The 12292-nt window shown below is 42.0% G+C and overlaps 1 protein-coding gene across 1 annotated transcript in view; it reads right to left on the minus strand.

Annotated features, from left to right (window-relative positions):
- The window catches only part of LOC310778027 (uncharacterized protein), a gene marked incomplete at both ends in the record, with an annotated part of 71996 nt that overhangs the window by 52247 nt on the left and 7457 nt on the right, over window positions 1–12292 (minus strand). The window contains 4 exons of the mRNA XM_083638342.1: window positions 299–370; window positions 993–1100; window positions 3584–4425; window positions 5254–5387. Of these exons, the coding sequence (XP_083494468.1) occupies window positions 299–370; window positions 993–1100; window positions 3584–4425; window positions 5254–5387 (1156 nt within the window). The remainder of the gene's footprint in view (window positions 1–298; window positions 371–992; window positions 1101–3583; window positions 4426–5253; window positions 5388–12292) is intronic.

Below are 12292 nucleotides of genomic sequence, written 5' to 3' on the forward strand. Positions count from 1 at the left end.
GCCTTAGTGCCATGGTTACAGTTACAATTAGGCACATAAGACCCTAAATTACATAGTTGGAAGGTTTAGGTGCATTTTGCTTGCCAGGGTCTTTAAAACGATGGGGAATATCAACGTGCATCGTTATTCATCTGAATACGAAAGGATTGTGTGAAAACACGCAGAGAATTGGAGATCTAACTCTCTAAAACCAGATCCTGTCTGATTTCAGATGGATAGACTCTATACAGACATAATCCTCAAATTACACTATTGATATAATAATCACATCAGAACATTATTAAATATGGTGTCTGACCTGAGAGTCTCCAGTTTGCAGTTTGGACTCTCCAGTCCAGCAGTGAGCTGTTCCACGTCTGTACGCTCTACTCTGTACCAAAACCACCAGACACAAAAACAGTTTCTACCCACAGGTCATCACTCTGATTAACACTTAAAACAGCCACTTGAACACTTAGCTTACGCTAACTGTGGAATAACTATGGACACACACACACACACACACACACACACACACACACACACACACACACACACCCACACACACACACACACACACACACACACACATATACACGATTTGATGTATGTCTTCTGGGAAATACATTTGCAATACCTGACTCAAAAACAGCTGGCATTTTCTCCAATGTCTGGAGACATATCTGTATTTAAGACTTTGTCTACGTTTACTTTTTCATGTTGATCGGCATATAACCGTGCAATATCTGGAGACATATCTGTACGCGTTTGCTTACAATCTTGTGGCTTATTTATACATTTACTGTACATGTACATTCTTTCCTATATTGTATTTAAAACAGACACTTTACACCACACTTACTTATTACTTATTGTAAATGTTTGCTATTGTCTAAATGTAGGCTACCCTTTTTCTGTGTTTAACTTGTGCAGAACTTTATTTTTTTGTATGTGAGTACTATGAGAGCAAAGCAAACCGGAGTACAATTCCTTGTATGTGATTGTGTACATACTTGTTGTTACTCAGATCCAGCTCTCTCAGGTGGGAGGGGTCGGACTTCAAAGCTGAGGCCACGACTTCACTGTCAGTCTCTGACAAGCCCATCAACAAGCCCATCAATCTGAATAAAAAAAAGAATTGGACTTCAGAGCTGAGGTCTCTAAAGCTTACGACATACTCCAGGAAGGCAGCGCGAGGCGGAGCTCCGCAAATCGGGAGTGCACTCCGTGCTGGGGCCAAGGTGTTCATGCTCAGAGCGCTGCTCAGAGCACCGCTGTTTACATAGTACAGTGAATGGCCCATGATAAAGTCAATGAAACGGAATTAAAAGTCAATGAATGCCATTATGTTCAGTAGACTGCGGTTTCACTCTCAAACGATTGTATCAGCACATGAATAGAATCGCCAAGTTTTTATTGAATGTAAATAGGCCTAGATCTCTGTCAACACAGCACATTACTTAAAATGACTAAAAACGAACAGAAATCAAAGTTTACCACATGGGTCAGGAAATGTGGTCAAAACATGGCTCAGTGTGCATACTTCTTCATTTAATTTCTCTTCCTGTCCCTGCAAAGCGCAGCGCTCCCAGGGGAGCTGCGGACCGGCGCACTGCCAGAACAATCTGGTGACACGCACTTATGGCTGCGGAGGCCTCGCCCCCACCGCAATGACGTCATAATGGCTGCACGGCCTTCGTGTTTGGAAGCTCACCTGGAGTATGTCCCGCCCTTAAGAGTTCATAGGCAGAAAGTCTGTTTACAGATTGAATGTAAAATGACAGATTATCAAAGCAGAGCTGAGACTAGCATACCAACTAAAACATATACAGCATACTACTACTACTACTACTACTACTACCACTACTACTACTACTACTACTACTACTGCTAATAATACTAGTAATAATAATAATGACAATAATTTGCATGATAGAATTTGACCATTTCCAAAATATAATATTAACAGAACCAAACCGAAAATAATAGATACAATTTTGTAATTATATCAAAGCATTTTTGTGATCTCAGTATCTTATATGGATGCGAGACGTGGAAGATGATGGTAGCTGATGAACATCGTCTTGATGTATTTATACACAGCTGCCTAAGAAGGCTACTAAAGATATACTGGCCAATACGAATGAGCAATGGAGACGTTCAGAGGATTGCTGGCATAGAAAAGGACAGCACACAGATACAGACGAGGAGATGGAATGCATCAGACATATTCTAAGGAAGAGCACCGACAGTTACGAGCAGATCACTCATGTGTCCACCAAAGTGTTTTTCCCCCTGAGGCCAGCGTATTATTTGCAATGGCAGCGCCGCATATTTACACTATGCTGTAAACACCAGTAGTGTGATGAGAGCACTGAGGGTCTATTCAGCTCTGTGTGTGTTCACGTTTGGCTTTTTTCTGGTCAGCGAGAGTTGAAAAATGTTCAACTTTGGCTAAAATGCTGCGCTCATCACTGTCACTATTTACCCAGTCGTCCAATCACAGTGGAGGAGGGGTGGGGCCAACACCACTGGTCTCTGAGTTAAACATGCATTGCACAGGCAGGCATGAATTCCACCGCTTCTCAGCTGTAATTTACTGCACGTAACATAGCACAGAGATATAACACAAAAGCTACAGCAGCTAGCTATATCACTGTGCTATGTTACATGCAGTAAATTACAGCTTAGCTTAGCTTGAACCAAACAATGGTAGCTCCTCACCGAGATGTTTCCTCACCCACAAAATCTCATGAACCCACACAGACTGGTGGGTCCATCCTCTCTCCCTACATGCTCCAGCCTTCCCTTCATCTACAGAGTAAGTATGCTGCTCTACTTTGTGCCGACATTTTACTTCTGTGGATATTCTGTATCATAGCAACCAAAGTGTCTCAGCTGGAAAAAAAGTAAAACAACAACATCAAAGCTGCACCTCCAAAGCACTGACGCTCTCAGCTGGGCTTTTTCAGATCAGCAGCATTTTGAGCTCGGGGGGGTACGATGCTTTGGTGGACACACAGCCTTAGAGTTCAGCTTGACCACATATTTGGTTGGGGTTGAGTTACTTTTATGGTTTTGAGCCTACAGCATTAAATTCCAACTTTCCGAGTCCTATTTTCCACTTTGGCTCGTTCACTCTCTGTAATTCAGGATTCAAGATTCAATCAATTAAATTTGTTGCCATGTCAACATAATTGATAGGAATTCTATAAATGTAATTATTATTTATTTATTATTTATTTAAATATTATTATTATTTCTGACATGAACTGAAGGCAGGAGAAGACAAGGGGGATCTTTCATAGTTATTACACCAATAAAGAGTCAGACTAAAAAATGAAACTCAAGCAACAACCGATCTGTGAGATCAGTAACTGGAATGTGAAACTGAATCTGGAACAGGAAAAAGTAAAGTATGTGTAATGTGATTACAGTGACATTACTTTGTAACATGTTACGCACAACACTGTGTACCTGCTGTGTAGAGCAACAGTAATGTGTATGTTTGAGGAACTATAGATCTTTAATGTAGTTCTGATGGTGTCAGGGTTGAAGGGGGCTCTACACTGTTCTATACTGTTGGTATCATATCAGGACTAACCGAGCCTTCCTGCAGTTCCTCACAGCTGGGATCAGTCTCAGTCGTCCCTCCACTGATATGTTGTAGGCCTCCAGGTCCAACACATCCAGAACCTTGTCTGACATCTCTAGCATGTAGGCAAGATCTGAGCAGTGCATCACAGAGAGTGCATCATGTGCCCTGTTCTCTGACTTCAGGAACTGTTGGATCTGCTGAGGCAGTGACTGGTCGTTCATCTCTGTCAAACAGTGGAAGATGTTGATGGTTCTGTCAGGAGAGGTATTGGAGATGGCCATCTCTTTCAGGTTGCTGATGGCTCTCTGAATGCTTTCTGGTTTGCTCTCTGTCTGACCCAGCAGGCCTCGTAAGAGTTTCTGGCTGGACTCCAGTGAGAGGCCATGAAGGAAGCGGACAAAGAGGTCCAGGTGGCCATTTTTACTCTGCAGGGATTTGTCCATGGCTGTCTGCAGGAAGACATAGAGGGATTGTTCACTGTCTTCAGATCTACCGTGGTCCTCCCCCAGGAATGGCATCAATACCTCCTTGTCGCTGTTTGTGTAACAGTGGAACATGTAGACAGCAGCTAGAAACTCCTGAATGCTCAGATGGACAAAGCAGAACATGTCCTCAGCCTGGTACAGCCCAGACTCCTTTTTACAGATCTGTGTGAACACTCCAGAGTACTCTGATGCTGCTGTGATATCAATGCCACATGCTGTCAGGTCTTCTTCATAGAAGATCACATTGTCTTTATTCAGCTGCTCAAAAGCCAGTTTTGCCAGAGAGAGCATCATCTCCCTGGTCTCTGTAGTCCAGTGTGGATCAGTCTCAGCTCTCCCATAATACTTGTTCCCCCGTTTGGACTGAACCAGCAGGAAGTGGACGTACATCTCAGTCAGGGTCTTGGGCATCTTTAATCTCTCATTGGTTTTCAACAGATACTCCAGAACCATCGCAGTGATCCAGCAGAAGACTGGGTTGTAGCACATGATGTGGAGGGTTCGTGAAGCCTTGATGCGCGAGATGAGTGTGCTGGCCTGCTCCTCTGTGACATTCTCCCTATCACTGAATTTCTTCTTGAAGTACTCCTCCTTTTGTTTGTCAGTGAAGCCTCTCACCTCTGTCACCACATCAACACACTCAGGAGGGATCTGATTGGCTGCTGCAGGTCGTGTGGTTATCCAGCAGCGAGCAGCAGGAAGCAGTTTCCCCCTGATGAGGTTTGTCAGCAGCACGTCCATTGAGGTCGACTCTGTGACATCAGTCAGGATCTCGTTCTGGAAGTCTAGAGGAAGTCGACACTCATCCAGACCGTCAAAGATGAACATAACCTGGAACTTGTCAAACCTGCAGATTCCTGCTTTTTTGGTCTCAGGAAAGAAGCAATGAATAAGTTCCACCAAGCTGAACTTTTTATCTTTCACCAGATTCAGCTCTCGGAAAGTGAACGGAAATATGAACTGTATATCCTGGTTGGCTTTGCCTTCAGCCCAGTCCAGAGTGAACTTCTGTGTTAAGACTGTTTTCCCAATGCCAGCCACTCCCATTGTCATCACTGCTCTGGTTGGTTTATTTCTTTTATTTCTTCCAGGTAAGGGTTTAAAGATGTCTTCACATTTGATTGGTGTTTCTGATCTTTGGTTTCTGGATGCTGCTTCAATCTGTCTGATCTCATGTCTGATCTCACTGACCTCTTGACTCCTTCCCTCTGTCAGGTAAAGTGTTGTGTAGAACTGATTCAGAAATGAGGTTCCTCCTTCAGCCATCCCCTCAAACACAAACTGAAACTGCTTCTTCAGATTTGATTTGTGTTGAAGTTGAGTTTCTGAATGAACAAACAACAGATGAAATCAATGAGAGGTGATTAAAGAGTAATGCAAACATTTCATGATCAACATTCCCAACTCCATGGACTTCAGCTCATTACTGGTGGGTAGAAAAGCAGGTCCTGACTGGTGTAAGGTATAAGGTAGCTGTTGTAGAATCATTTATTACTCAACCAGGAGCTTCAGAGCTGACCAGCCCAAGACACACCTGTACAATAATGATGCAGTTTAATCAGCATCTTGTAGTGATGCACGAGCGAGCGTCCCTAGGCTTAGGTTACGCACCCTAACCCTAACCCCACCCAAATCCCGCTGGGCCCCACGGGTGGTCTGGGTTGGCAGATTAGGAAAATATTGTGGGCGGGTCCGAAAGTGACAAAGTAGCATTATTAAATAACTTACAGCTGCAATTCAAGCAGACTAACCCTTTATTAAAGATGTGAATTCTGTCTCACTCTCGCTCTCTCACACACACACACACACACACACACACACACACACACACACACACACACACACTGGCGCCGGAACAAGGGGGACATGGGGACATTTTGTCCCCCTTAAAATTTGGTCCCCCTAAATTCTTTTTTTTTTTTTTTTAATCTGAGGGGGCAACTGCCCCTGACGCTTAGAGCCCACTTTACACTGTTTACACAGCCTGTGATGCTTGTTAAAGCCGTGATCGTTGTGGGATTATTACACCTGAGACAGACAGACCCAGGGATCAAGTTACAGAGAGCCCACTTTATACTGTTTACACAGCCTGTGACACTTGTTAAAGCCGTGATCATCGTGGGATTATTACACCTGAGAGACAGACCTGGACTCTGTACTGCACTCACTGTCATTGGCTGCTGCTATAATCGTATACGGTTATTGTTATTTTATTTTTGTGTTGAGATGACAAGTTTTGCACTGTGTTTCGAAGTGATAATAATAATAATAATAATAAGTTCAGTGTTTCTGCCTGTGTTGCTGTCTGTTGTAGTGTAATTATAAAATGACCTAAAGGGAGAGCAGGGGCCTGTACTACAAAGCAAGATTAGTGGTTTAGCGAGGTAACTTCAGGTTTAAACCTGGTTTGGCCGTACTACAAAGCAAGTTAACTTCTCACCGACATATATTTCCATAGCAACTTATGCTTCACACTTAACCTGGTCCGCAGCAGGTTAAGTTGCAAGGATAAGATTAGACCTTAAATACACCGCCCACGAACCAATCAAATCAGCAGTTTGGAAAAATGGCCAACCCCTTTCTGGATGAGTTTCCCATCTAGGAAGGAGCACGAATTGTAATGTTGAATGAGTAATGTTAATCAATGTTAATGTTAATCAAGGACTAAAGCCTTGCACTTGTTGGCTATTTTAATTAAGCCCTACTTACCACTTTGGAATATGTTTTTATATATTCATTTTTGTGCTTTTAAGTAGCCTAGATACGTTGTTTGATCCCGCTGATCGATTGCAGCTGAATAGTGAGTGGAGAAATATCACTAAACCGGCATAAAAAGGTTACATAAACGTCTCCAAAGCGCATGGTGCCGTGTGCGCAATGGAGCTGAGACTGACGTTGGGTTGGAATTGAAATGGTCATAGCCTACATGCTGGAATAGCCTACTACATCTAAGCAATTTAATATGGGATCACCTGCACACAGGCGATCCCATATTAAGATGATTCATATCTAGGCTACTCCTGCATTTTGCAGCTGCAACTCTGTTGCTTTTGGCCTGTATCTGTATGATTCGATTGAACTTCATATTTCCAGCATCATTATATGAAATATGGAGATATGCGACTCTGCTGACAATATGTGACCACAAAATAGGCTATTTTTTATAAATGAAATCTATGCCCGCACGTACCGTGTCGATTCAGTTCAGAAGCATTTATTTTATTTTATTATCATTCTTTTTTTTATTGATTAGCCTATAGGAATTATTCAATCAGTGCGACTAAACACATTGATTTTATTTTATTTTATTTTATTTTATTTTATTTTATTTTATTTTATTTTATTTTATTTGACGGTTACAAATTGAAATACAATATACTGAACAAAGTACAGACACGGATCATTATTATTCATTGCGCCTAAATGGTCTATAGCTACATACGGATTTTGGACTGAGATAGATTACACATTGCTTCCACAAAAGACTGTAGATAGAGAGCTGTAGATAGCCTACGAAACCGCGCTTCAAAGAAATTACTGGTGTGGATAAAAGTGGTCACTCACTTTAGACAGTCATTCGGGAACAGTAGCCTAATAATATCCAACGCAGATTTGCATTTGCGGTTTCATTCAATGAGGAAATAGGCGTGTCTTGCGCTGTAGGAGTTGGAGCAGTCCATATTGCACTCTGATTGGCAGTTGTTAAAAACCACGCCTCTTTTGCGGGCACGAGCTCCAGTGCACGGGCATTTTTATGTGCACGAGCTGAGAGCTTGATTAGAAAAACCTGGTTCGAGTTAACGAGTGGCAATCGACGTTCGTAGTACAAGTTAACTACAATCGAGCTGATCTGGTTTAGACAAACCAGATCAAGGGACAGATCCTGGATCTTCTTATACAACATTCGTAGTACAGGCCCCAGGTCACCAAGTGAGTGAGAAAAGGAAAAATACTGAATAATTACATTACTACAGTATAATCCTAATGTTAATTTAAAATAAGATATTCATCTAAATATGGCTAAAAATCATCCAAACGTCCATAAAAACGTCAATTTTTCGTCGGCGCCCTTACGGGCGCCAAAAACAAACGAAAAAAATTGTGTCCCCCTTATTGCAAACTCGTTCCGGCGCCACTACACACACACACACACACACACACACACACACACACACACACACACACACACACACACACACACACACACACACACACACAGGGATCCCAGTCTGACAAAGATGTGCTGGATTTTGTTGGAGCATTACGCACACGGCAAAAGCAAAGCCTGCCAGTAAAGAAACACTTCAATGAGGTATGTGCCCTCAAAACAAGCATTTTGGAAGGATTCTTCATTTGTAATTATTATTTGAAGTCTCCATAAACAAATTCCACCGCAGAGTTTTGTGTTAATGAACTGTGATCTAATTTTCAACTTTACTGCAATGTGACCATATTAATTGAGAGTGGCGTATGAAGGAACTTAAAATATACCTCCTTTTGAAGAACTTTTGGATCAGGCTCATTGAAGAAAGACTGATATTTAGTTTGTAATGATGACGCAGAAATAACATCATGACATGAATGAACAGCTACACTGTTTCTGTGCTCATCCAGAGCCGACAGACAGAGAGAGAGAGACAGAGAGAGAGAGAGAGAGAGAGAGAGAGAGACAGAGACAGAGACAGAGATAGAGACAGAGACAGAGACAGAGACAGAGACAGAGACAGAGACAGAGATAGAGAGAGACAGAGACAGAGAGAGAGAGAGATACGCTCATATTCAAAGACCGTGAACCTAAACGTCAGGCTTATCGTTCACCGTTAAGATGTGAAGAGTGCATTGTTGTGTGTGTGTGTGTGTGTGTGTGTGTGTGTGTGTGTGTGTGTGTGTACATTAAATTGGCCGTTTGCAGTTTAAGATGTGAAGAATGCATCGTTTGTGTGTGTGTGTGTTTAAACAGTTTGGGCACTGTGCCACGCCGCTCATTGTGAGTCCTGAGAATTCAGTTTTTTTACACCCTGGACCTTATTTCCTGCTTTAAATATGATGTTGAAGTCACCCTGACAACTTGGGTTTGATTAGCATCAGCAGAAACGATGATCAGTTTGAACTGCAACCTGAAAACCAGGAGAATAGGGCATCTGAAATGATTGTATTTATGTCAAAAGCTTATTTTCCGACACACAGTGCCTCATTATGCTTATCGTCGCTGTCGGGGCAGGACCTCGAATATCAATTTTTTTTACATTTTTATTTTTTGTCATGAATCAATGCCACTGGTCACCTTTCACGTATATTGTGGGTTTTACTAAATGCAACCAATGGAAAAGCATTCAAACAATCTTGTGAGTAATTCTCCTAATGCCATTTTCGCCCTCAATCTGTCACTCAAACCTCGAAATTCCTCCCTTACCTCCGTCTGTACCGCCCCAGGCAGGACTCTATACCCGGAAAAGATACACGGGCAGACGTCATGATTTCTGATATAATTTTGTTTAATCCTTCCTCTGATGTAAATAGATCAATGAAATGTTTTCCGAGTTATCCCCAGGCTGCAAACTTGTTTAAACATGCAAATTGGAGTCCGCTGGATGGCCCCCGTGGCTGGAGCTTTGCGGCTCGTGCATGTGCGCTCCAGAGGGGAGGACCATGCGCAGCTGCCTGGCCAGGAGGGAGTGCTTTCAAGTCAGACTGATAACATAAACATAATTTGAGCTTATCCAGGTAAGATATTAATAATGTAATGACACATCCAGCGGGAAAGTGACCATAATTAAGACATGTGCCAACTTTGATGACATGGTGTTCAGTATTTTAAGAGCACACAGTTGTTGTTCTTTACTTACTGAAAAGTTGTTGTTTTGGATATTTGAGTTTTCTGCCCGACAGCGACGTTATTATATAATAGAGAGAACATGAATTAGCTATGTGATGTACCTCTGTGCTGCTGACATCCTGCTCTGTTTCCTGTCCGTCACATAGATAGCACCTCCCGCTTTATCTCCCGCTGCTCTTTGTAATCCATATATGACGTTATTCTATACGAGTGGCAATATAATTCTAATTAATCATCCATAATCTTGAAATCAGATAATATCTTTAGGCTACACTAGGCTGCTACACCATAGCTACACAACAAACTGAGTCAACCCGGATGTGGGTCGCTTCTTCTTCTGTGTTTCTCTTCTTCTTGTTACCAAACAGAAGCGCTTCTCTTCTTCTAAGCACATCCACGGCAGGTCAGAGTTGACTCAGGCTGAGTTTCCCAAAAGCTTCTTAGCGCTAAGAAGCTCCTTTAACCCTTCTTAAGTCCCCCTTAAGAAGCAAACGCGTTTCCCAATTGCTTCTTAGCCTAAGATGATCTTTCGTTAAGAAGGCATGCGTTTCCCAAAAGCTTCTTAGCGCTAAGAAGCTTCTTTGACCCTTCTTAAGGCTCCCGTAAGAAGCCAATGCATTTCCCGATTGCTTCTTAGCCTAAAATGATCTTTCGTTAAGAAGGCTGCGTTTCCCAAAAGCTTCTTAGCGCTAAGATGATCATTCCTTAAGAAGGTTTTGTAAGAAGGGTCTGGGGCATTCTTAACACCTTCTTAATGACGAAACACTGGCAGATCCAGCCGCGTCAGGCAAAAGGAGATATATTAGTGTCCACTGTTCCTCTTGTGTTTTTCCCTTTTTCCTTTCTTTCATGCACCCTTTAGTGTTTAAAATTGGGGAACACTTGAAAATCTCCCCTCTATGTAATATGGTTACTTGTGTTTTAAATGTTTTACCGTAGGCTATATTCCTCTAATCAGAATGGATTCTTTTTATAATAAGAATGTTGTGGATTTATATAGCACCTTTCACAGAACCCAAGTTCGCTTACATTAAAATTTTAATTGAGATGCTGCTCTGTAGTGTTTCTCGCAATTTTTCTCGCTCCTACTTTACCCTTTGTTGTATGCTGTGATATAAAGCAATTTGAACTGCAGTCCATGTCTGAAATAAATAATGTTTAATAAAGTTTAACATGACCACGATTAGGTTATTCTACAACAGTGTTTGTCAACCACTGGGTCGTGGCCCACTGGTGGGCCTCAGAGTGCCATCTAGTGGGCTGCAGTGGACCTCTCACATCAAGATATCACAATGATAACGTGCCATTTATTTGGGAAGGTGGTCCTCAGAAATGTTTTAACAATCAGAAGTGGGCCTTGAATTAAAAAAGGTTAAGATATCCTGTTCTACAACCATCCCACATTTGCATGCACAAACACTATGAGATACAGTAGTTCATCCCCATCAAATGCACACACACAAACAATGCACATCAACAAATATAGCCACTCTCCAACTCAGGGATACTTTTATCCAGGTCATTGGTCATTAGTTGCGTCAGTTAGTTGACGTTTCCAGATATTCTTCCTGGTGTGTAATGATACTTTTTTGGGGGAACCTGGTGTTTAATATTTGTAATGGGCAATGCGAGCAAGGCTATTTAATTTGTTTAGCACATTACATACACATTGCAAATGAATGGTACATAACGTTATCCTACTTGGAATAGGTAGGCAGAACAGCAGGGAAATGGGATTGAGCCCGCAATTAGTATTATAATCGTGTCGGGCGCCTCGTTTCCCCGCTTGTTAATTTTTAGTGTTATTTATTGATGGGGTGAGTAGGGCGCCACTTGTTACATTAAAACGTCATTTGGGAGCATGTAATTATGTAGAACAATTGATTAGCCTGGCATCGATTGATTTGTTTTCAGCACCGAGATGGTGGACAGCTCCAGTTAAGATGCTTCTCAAGAGCCTTCTTTAGCGATGTGTTAAGAAGGCTGTTAAGAAGGCATTTGGGAAACACTTCTTTGGAGCCTTCTTAACTCCTTAAGAAGCTTATTAACTCCTTAAGAAGCTTCTTTGTTGGGAAACGCAGCCTCAGTCTGTTGTGTAGCAGCCTAGCATAGCCTATAGATATTGGCTGCGTTTCCCAACAAAGAAGCTTCTTAAGGAGTTAAGAAGCTTCTTAAGGAGTTAAGAAGGAGTTAAGAAGGCTCCAAAGAAGTGTTTCCCAAACGCCTTCTTAACAGCCTTCTTAACACATCGCTAAAGAAGGCTCTGTCAGAGTAAAATGATTGATTGACTGCTTATTGACTGGTTGTTGATCATTGTTGACTCTGTTTAATTATGATCTAGCTGACATGCATAGCTGACATCTCAGGCACTCATTTTCAGTGTCTCTTCTGAGA

This window comes from Poromitra crassiceps (genome assembly GCF_964638095.1).
Source record: "Poromitra crassiceps genome assembly, chromosome: 6".
Lineage (NCBI taxonomy): Eukaryota > Metazoa > Chordata > Actinopteri > Beryciformes > Melamphaidae > Poromitra > Poromitra crassiceps.